This window comes from Enoplosus armatus, chromosome 2, assembly GCF_043641665.1.
Source record: "Enoplosus armatus isolate fEnoArm2 chromosome 2, fEnoArm2.hap1, whole genome shotgun sequence".
Lineage (NCBI taxonomy): Eukaryota > Metazoa > Chordata > Actinopteri > Centrarchiformes > Enoplosidae > Enoplosus > Enoplosus armatus.
Genome location: NC_092181.1, coordinates 3,910,136 through 3,919,366, shown reverse-complemented (window position 1 = coordinate 3,919,366; position 9,231 = coordinate 3,910,136). Strand labels below are relative to the sequence as shown.

General features: G+C 41.5%; 2 protein-coding genes across 2 annotated transcripts; one reads left to right on the top strand and one right to left on the bottom strand.

The window, feature by feature from the left end:
• On the bottom strand, nt 1–2,976 carry klf1 (Kruppel like factor 1 (erythroid)). The gene is made up of 3 exons (XM_070923220.1): nt 2,658–2,976; nt 468–1,326; nt 1–354 (listed from the first exon to the last, which is right to left on the bottom strand). Exons 1-3 carry the CDS (start codon nt 2,730–2,732, stop codon nt 179–181), a joined length of 1,110 nt encoding a protein of 369 aa, XP_070779321.1. The 5' UTR covers nt 2,733–2,976; the 3' UTR covers nt 1–178.
• Nucleotides 2,977–6,124: 3,148 nt separating this feature from the next.
• Nucleotides 6,125–7,875, top strand: c2h22orf23 (chromosome 2 C22orf23 homolog). Its single transcript, XM_070917469.1, has 6 exons — nt 6,125–6,218; nt 6,399–6,461; nt 6,703–6,876; nt 7,020–7,157; nt 7,403–7,503; nt 7,783–7,875. Exons 1-6 carry the CDS (start codon nt 6,125–6,127, stop codon nt 7,873–7,875), a joined length of 663 nt encoding a protein of 220 aa, XP_070773570.1.
• The last annotated feature ends 1,356 nt before the right edge of the window (nt 7,876–9,231 follow it).

Sequence of the window (9,231 nt, the reverse complement as noted above, 5' to 3'; positions counted from 1 at the left end):
TTTAAATGGCAGTGTTTTGTGTGTGTGTGTGTGTGTGTGTGTGTGTGTGTGTGTGTGTGTTTGTGTGTGTGTGTGTGTGTGTGTGTGTGTGTGTGTGTTTGTGTGTGTGTGTGTGTGTGTGTGTGTGTGTGTGTGTGTGTGTTTGTGTGGGTGTGTGTGAGAGAGAGAGAGAGAGAGATCAGGTGTGTCTCTTCATGTGCAGAGCCAGGTGGTCAGAGCGGGAGAAGGCCCTGTGACACAGCAGACACTCGTAGGGTTTTTGGCCCGTGTGCTTGCGGTAGTGACGCGTCAGCTCATCTGAGCGGGCAAACTTCCAGCTGCAGCCCTCCCATGAACAGTGGTAAGGCTTTTCTCCTGAGGGGTAAACAGTAAAACAGACAGTAATTACCAAACAAATAAATGAAATCATATCTTGAGGAGACTAATTGTGGCAGACTTTTTTGTAGTTTCTGTGGTGGAGGGTGTACCTGTGTGGGTGCGGAGGTGAGCCTTGAGGTGTGAGCTCTTGGTGTAGGTCTTGCTGCAGCCGGGGTATTCACAGCTGTGGATGGCAGGCCTCCTTTTCCCTGTTGGCCTTCGACCACGCTTCCCTTCCATCCCACCAGGGGGCAGCTGTGGTCCGACCAGCAGGGGCTGCTGGTGAAGGGGCAGATGACCAGTGGCCTGGCTGTGGGTGTAGTCACCGAAAAGGTTGGCGTTGTGATTAAAGTGTGGCATGTAGCTGTAGTGTCGAGGGTCAGGGGTCACAGCTTGAGGTGGTATGAACCTGCTGTCGGGGAAGGTCACCATGGAGGGGTGTTGCAGGGGATAGTAAGGGTTAAAGTCGCATGATGAGACTTTACCGAGGTTTCCTCTGCTGTTCCTCTCCACACTGCCTCCTTGGGGGAAGCCAAACTGATCTACATTAAGTAGACTGGGAAACGAAGTCAGACCTGTCTGGTCCTCATTATAACCATGGTGGTACAGCTCTGGCTGGATGGACGTCGTGATTCCAGCAGGGGTCAGGAGGTCTGCCATGAGGCCGCCACTGTTCATCTGCAGATGCTGCTGTCCTGGTTGGTCCTTAAACATGGCCGCCTCTTGGTACACTCTGTTTGGGTCTAACTGCGGGAGTTGTTGGTCGCTGTTGTCCCGAGAGGGGTTCAGGTCGGGCGATGGGCTGCTCCAATCAGACAGCAGGAACTCAATGTCCCAGGATGCCTGGCTGTCATCGTCCAGGAGCTCCTCTGTCATTTGTTGAGAGACCTGCAGCTGCTGAGAGCTACTTGGTGACAGTTTGTTGCTTAGAGAGTCCAGAGGGAGAGAGCCGCCCTCAGATTTCCACACCTAGATGGTGTTGGAGAGCATTGGGAAGTGATGGGGAAAACATACTGTAAAAAGGAGATTCCTACACATTGCTTTTGCATTTAAAGGACAGGTTTGCAATTTTTCATGTCTGTTTCAAAATAATACTCCATATGTACACTGAAAGCATTATTGGTTGCTGTAATTGTTCCTTCTGCCATCTGGCTGTAAAGAGATCCCTTCCTGTCCAATATTGGGTGTGTACCTGTCCAATGTGATGGTGGACAAAGTCCAAAGTCCTCGTTCTGCGTAAAAATATATTCCAGAGTTCAGCTGAGGCTACTGTGAGGCTTCAGCAGTCTTAAGAGTGACTCAAATCAAGTGGGTATCTTTTTTGTGCAATAGTTTCACTTTGTGTTACAATCTCTCCACCGCGGCTCAGCAGGGAAAGACTGTCTGGGGAAACACAGAGAGGGAATTTTGTACTAAAAAGACTGTAGCTTCAAAAGATAACTTGATTTGTCTAACTTAGACTGCTGGAGCCACATATTAGATTCACATAGAAGTCATTTTTGCACATAAAGAGGACTATGGATTTTGTCCCCCCATTACTTTACTGTAATCGCTTTAGGAGGGGACTTCTTTGCAGCCAGTATGGGCAGCAGGGACAATTACAGTGACCAATAACTTTCTCACTGTATATATGGGAATGTCAGATGAAATGTAAACCTATCCTTCAGCACATTCATTGAATCAGTACATGAAAACTAACATTCCACTTTTTCTTCAGGTTGCATTCAACCTGCATTGGAACAAGAGCAAGATTTCATCCAAAATTAGAAGTGCACTCCTCCCAAACAACAAATAAAAGCACTTTTAGTGCCACAGTACAAGTGCAAGAGTTATCAAGAACCCACGTTCTTTAGAGTACGACTTCTCACAATCTTCATAACTCAGAGTTTCATCTACTGATACTGTTTGCAGGAAATACTGGGGGAGCAAGTCTTTTTTTCGTTAGAACCAAGGAAGAAGACTAATGCTTGTAGCAGGTGTGATGTAAACATTTTAAATTGAAAGTTATATGGGACAAATCACAAATTCAGTATTATAGTGCAAGACTAACACATTTGTCAATTATATATTAAGTGAAATAAAGAATGATTTATCTGTGGACTGTACAAATGATCCAAACAATAATATAGAGGATGCAAGGCAAAGGATTACTTTCATGATACTCTCAGATATGGAATTACATTCACTACTTTGGTTACAGCTGTCAATTCTTCAGGTGACGCAACAGGTAGCACCAGACACTATTCAAATTGAGGGTTTTTTTCTGTCACTGTGCAGGAATCAAAGAACCCAGTACTTACTTTCATATTGTCAGTGGAGTGAGCGAGGTTGGAGAAGGAGCTGAAGGAAGGGAGCGCAGCCTGAGTAACAGCCATCAAGCACTGTGATGTGACACCGATGGACAGTGGTAGCAACAAAAGTGAAGTTTTCTCTCTTCTTTTTGCTTTGTCTGTCTTTTGTATTTTTTTTTTTTTACATGACTGTCCTACGCTCAGCTAACAGAAAGTCAAACCCCGGCCTGCTGGGCCAGTCACCCCAGTTACAGTCCACTCAGCGCGAGAAGGCCGCAGGAGCAGGTTCTTAAAGCTGTCTCCTTTTCCCCATTCTTCCCCTGCTATCTCTCCCTCCTCTCTCTTGTCTATCTCTGTCAGCTGCGAGTCTGACTTCAAATCTCTCTTTTTCATGTAGGTTTTGACCGTTAGGAGGTGGAGCGTAAGTGTGAGTTACTTAGCTGGCTCCATTTTTCGTCTTTATCCCTTAAGATTGTTCATTTACAATCACCCGTAAAACTGTACTATCTCGCCTCCAAGTCACAGTCTTCCTGTTCTGTGGGATTCAGAGCAAAACGTCAACTCTGAAAAAAACTGATGAGCACCAAACTGACATTTCACCAAGAAACATTTGCTTTTTAAATCCGACAGCTAAATATGAATGCAATGTTAATGCTAAGATCAATGCCCATATCGTCTTTTCAGTGTACAAGTTCTTTACTGAATCAGTTCAACCAGTATCTTAATATGAGCAACAACATCTTTAAAGGGAAAGAAGCTTCAACAGTGGCCGAAACTTGCTGCTTTCAAAGTTAACATACTTCACATAAATAGTTCATCAGCAGTTATTATGAACAGTTTAACAAAGCAGCTCAAACTAATTTGTACAAATTCATAATGCCACACAATGATGAGGGTTTTATTTTAGATAAATTGCTAATAATAATTGCTGTATTTTTACTGCTGTCACTGCGAGAGCTCACCTTTCAAACACGGAGGCAATTCAAGGTGCTTTACACAAGGAAAGAGAGAAAATGAAAAAGAAAATAAAAGCATTAAAACATTTAAAATGCAAATAGAATAGAATGAGATGAATAAAATAAGATAATAACATAACAACAAATAGAAAAAAAATGTAGATGAGAGTACAGTTACAGCACAGTTACAGTTCCATAAAAGGTTGCTCCACATTGAAATGCAACTTTATTATGCATGTGACACAGATCTCTGCCTCATTTTCATTCAGACATGAGGACCTAAACTAAACCAAACAATCCAATGAGGGCTCCTCTGAGACAAAACAGGGAGGAAATGTAAATGTAACTCAATTATATTTGTAAAATAAACCAAAAAGGGTGACATTTGACTTGTCATTCCTTGATGATCAACTAAAAGCTTATAGGAAAAATAAATAAAATCTTTCTAAAGATGGAAAAGTGACAAAATATATCAGGATAATGCAATAATTAACTATAAGTAATGACAATTACAAGTGATAAAAACATGCTGCAAAATGACCCCCTCACACTGCAGAGTAATGCTGTGATGTTATTTCTCATTCTCAAGTAAACAGGTCATGTCTGGCCACTATCTAATAAAGCATGCTTTGGCACAGAGTGCAGAGCGTGTTGGTGCATGTACAGTGAATAACATGTTTAATGTTCCATCACAAAGAGATCTCTGTAGATTTTTTATTATATTTTATTACAGGGCCACGTACGGACATTCAATGTGAATACTAATACAAACAAATATTAGTAAATAATAGCAGGTAAGCAGTTTGGTATAGCTCATTAGCAAACACACCAACATGCGACACAGTTCATGATTCAGCTTTTAAGTCTGCGATTAAAACCTCCTTCCCTTTGTTGAGCCAGTGCTTCTAATAGTTTGAACACACTCCACACTCTGTCGTCTCAGTGTGGACATGCAGCTCTGACTTCTGAGAAGACCTGTGTGTGAAAGGTGATTATATCCTGGCTGCTGTTTATCTGTTTATCATGGGCCATGGGGCAGAAGGCAGGCTGCTGTCTTCCCACAGATAATGGAGTCCAGACTGCTGCTGATCCCTGATGACTAGCCCACCACTGATAAAGACTCTCTCTTTCTCTCAGAGTGGCGGCTGGTTTCACAAAACAGCCTTTTCATCACCTTAAATACATTACACAAGTTCATCTACAGTTTGTTTGTTTGTTTGTTTGTTTGCCAGAGGAGAGTTCACTTCCGAAGGCCTTGAACTTGTGCATTTGTGTGAGAATGACGTTATCATAAGACGGAAAGGCACTTTAGGGATTTTAAAGAGACAAATAAATACCGTAAAATGCTTAGAAATTCATTTGGAAAACATGAAATAAAACACGAAAAGAACTGCTGAGCTTTTTAGGCTATACATACAGAGCCTCACAATCCCACTTTAATATTAGGGACTTAGATGACTTTTCTGTATATTGAATGTCTATTCTATTCTATTATAATGTCATAATAATCATAATAATGTGATCACCTTCTTTCCACACACAAATCATTTTAATATTGTTTCTTATAATATCCTTTTTTATAGTGACGCGATATGACTTTATAATGATCCCTGTGGGGAAGGTAGACATTTGTAGCTGTTACGTAAAGAGAAACATTAGAGTGGTATTACAGTTAGATTCCCTTTAATGATGTGTCTAGTCTAGAGCCTGGCTTTGAAAAGTAAACTTTGTCATGGTATGTGTAGAAAACACTTCTTCTTTTTGGCCATTATCAACAGTAACTGATGGGAGTATCGACACAAACAGAACAACATGTCTTTGTCTCCATCTAGTGGCCATACGTTGTCATTGTCAGAAAAAAATAACGGTAGGTAAAAAAATCATACAGCCAAATATTCAGTGTTTAGAATAGGTTGGTATAACACAGGAATAATGTTTTTAAAAAATCTTTAATTAGGAACAAAAAGTCCTGTTATGGTGCATTAGAACGGAAGTGCTTGTAGCTACGTGGTTGCTATAGCAACACATTGTGTTGCACTGGAGTTTGACAACCGAAACTAGGCAGCGGGGTAACGTTAAGTGTTTGAGTAAGTTCTTTCTAGTTTTTGTCAAGTTATATTCTTTCTGTTCATGCCGTAACTTCTTACCCTTCTGACGTCCAACTGTTATTGTTAGCCCGCAAGCAACAAGGGCAGCATTAAGCTAACGTTAAGCTACATTGTGCTAACTGTTTCAATTTCAGTGATTATGAATAGCAAAGTCATGATATACAGTCACAAAGTGTCTTCCTGGGCCTCGAGCATCAGGGATTTAATTGCGAATGTCTTTTGGACATTTTGGAAATTCCTCTTTTTTTTTTTTTAATTTGGCATAATATTACACCCAAATAAGTTTTATTTGTGTGTTGGCCTCACAGCTGTGAATCAGAAAAACTTCCCATATCCCATTTAAATCAATGTAGCTGCTCCCATAGTGTCCACCGATCTAGGAGCTGTCGATCATTCTATGTCTTGGTTGCAGATGGAGGCCTCCTCACAGAGTAGAGATGGCAGGGGACTGTGGAACAACCCCAGGGCCACCCCATACAGCAAGGAAACCCAGGACATGCTGAGATGTGAGATGATGCACTCGTTGATATTCTGGTGTGGATGGTTAGGTTTGAATGGGAAACACACTCAAAGGAGTTGACGGTGTGTGCATGTTCAGGTGCATGAAAGTGTGTGTGTGTGTGTGTGTGTGCATTTATCATTGTGTGGGCTTTGAAATGTTAATCATTCTGTCTCCTGGTGCTCAGTAATGATGCAGGAGTCAAGGCTCACCAACCTCCAGAGAAAACAGATCAACGAATGCCTCAGGAGTAAGTTTTAGACCTTTGGATGAGAGGTTGCAGGGGATGCAATGTGGTGATAATTTGTGTGATAGTACTGTATTGTACAGACATCAAGTATAGATATTTTATATGCTGTTAAAAATATTTTAATGTGGTTAAGTGTTAGGGGCACTCTGGCGTTTCCCACCCTTACATCAGAGGGGAAGGAAACAGCTAACCTCACATTTGCAGTGCACAAATTAAAAATGTGAAACTTTCCCCCCCACAGACGGAGCAGCTTTACCACTGACCTCTGGCCCCACATTGCCAACTTCCCCCCCTCAGCCTAAAGCCAGTAAATCTGTCCAGAAACGCCTGCCAGGCAAGCCTCAGAGACGCAGCGCTGAATCTTGTCGTTCTGGGAACAGCTACGTCAGAGAAAAGTTCCATCCTGGTCCTACAAGTATGTTCTTGACAGGCCTATATTGCAAACAGTGGCAATACGCTATAGGTCATTCATCACTGAATTTGGGCAACCTTCTTTGTTTTATTTTCTGCATTTCTGAGACACACATTCAGTCTTCTTGTCTTTTCTTGTCTCCCTAGGAGACTTGGAGAAAGAGAAGAGGAGGCTTCAGAATATATTGGCAACGGGACAAGAAGAGCCCACAGCTGCATCTTCCCAAAATGTTCCTGCATGTCGGGACACAGGAGTGACGGAGGGTAGAGACCGGTATCAGGAAGGTGAGGCTGACAGCACAGAAACAGATGACGAAGAAGAGTTACACTAACTGCTGCAACAGAGAAGGAATGTTCCCATTACAACCTGAACAGAAAACACACATTTGAATTAAGATGTTTTGCATAGAAGAGCAAAATGTTTGAATCATGTTGATAGTCTTTCTATTAATATCAGCCTAAATTAAACTCTGCTTGGCGAAATATAAATATAAATAAGTCTAATATTAGCCTGTTTGTTTCTTTTGTAGTCCTGGATGAGATCGAGGAGAGAAGACAGTTTCTGGCAGATATGGCCTCTCTGGGCCAGGAGAAGCAGTACATCAGCACCATCAACACTGAGATATCCCAGGTAAACAAGCAACGGTTTACAATTTGGCTCACATTAGTCTGTATTATGCTGTCCTGGGTTTTGAAAAAGCTTTTGGTAACACATTCATCGTTATGTGTATTTAGTGTGATGTTCTTTAAAACAACATAAGTACATGCTGACAGATCAGTAGCAATGTAAACAGATCCGTAAAAAGGCATTAGTGCCAGTCTGTATTGGTTGACAGAGGAAGAGTGTATTTATTCTCTCTGAATTACAATTGCACTTAAAACCTGTGCTGTGTCACGACTCCAATGACAGAGAGTTCGAGAACTGGAGGTGTTGGACCAGGCCCGCAGACCCAAGAAGGATACAATGACATCGGAGAGGAAAGGGGTGACTGCAGACAGATAACAGAAAACACGGACTTGAAAGAGACAGGAGGGGAGAAGACTCACTGCCACTGACCGAACACTTGGAAATTACTTAGAAATCAGGTGAAAGCAGCAGATCTTCAAATTCAGATTATGAATGGGTCGAGTAAAGTGCGATATAATGATGTCTGCAAAGAGGTCACAGCTGACCGGCTGCACTGTGCTTCAACTATATAAGCAGTCCAGGTGTGATGTCAAGCGGTGAAAGCATTAAATTTACAAGAAACATGAACTGCTTGCATTAACTCATTTTATTCCTCTGCCTTCCAGTGTCAGTATTTTCTTTTTTATAATCCTGCTGCCGTTTTTAGGACAATGTCTAGCTGACAGAAATGTGGCACTACAGAAGCCCTAGCTTTCAGCTGGACAGGAAGACAGGCACAGAGCAGAAACACAGACATGACGGGGATTACCATTTAAAATTGAGGACAAACAGACAATCTAAATGACCGAACAGGAGCAGAATGAGTAAACACACTGACATTTACATTAGCTCAAACAAATGATGCTCAACCACATATGCAGTTAAATAAATGGCACTTGTACAAACAATATTAACACTTTTTTTTCTCTATCCACTTTTAAGGCAAAATATGGAAACATACAGAAAGGCATAGTAAAATATAAATTAATGATTGCATATTCAGGTTTTCCCCAATGGTTAAAACTGTTACAAACTGATACTTCACTACAGTTGTTAAAATACTGTGTATCTGCCTTTTCTAATATTCATTATTGCATGTGTGACCTTTCATATTAATAAACAGACACTTACTACAATGCTCTCCTCCAGACCTCACATTTTCTGAGTCAATCTGATTTTGAGTCTCCCACTTTGTTTCCAGGCACACACACACACACACACACACACACACACACACACACACACACACACACACACACACACACACACACACACCATTAAATACTGGATCTACGTTCATCCACTTCTTTGATGATATGCATTTACACAAACGACAGCATCGCAAAACTAAAAGTACAAGGAAAAACAAGGAAACCACAAACAATCAGGACATAGCAGCTAGAAGAGCTTAGGTATCCATTGTTGATTGAGTGTTTCAAGGGTAGATGTTGCGATATTTAAAGCAGAGTTCATTTAAAAAAAAAAAAATCTTTCACCAGTACCACAGGCTCAAACCAGACATGACATGAAACCTTCTTAGATATCCATCTAGTGACCTTTGGAATCAAGGAGCAGAGGAGTCAGGTATTCAAGGAGTGTAAGTCAGGAGCAGAGTAAAAACATATTAAAACCTCAGATATCAAGGATCCACTTGCATCCAGACTTCAGTCAAAGTGCACTGACGAATCCCAC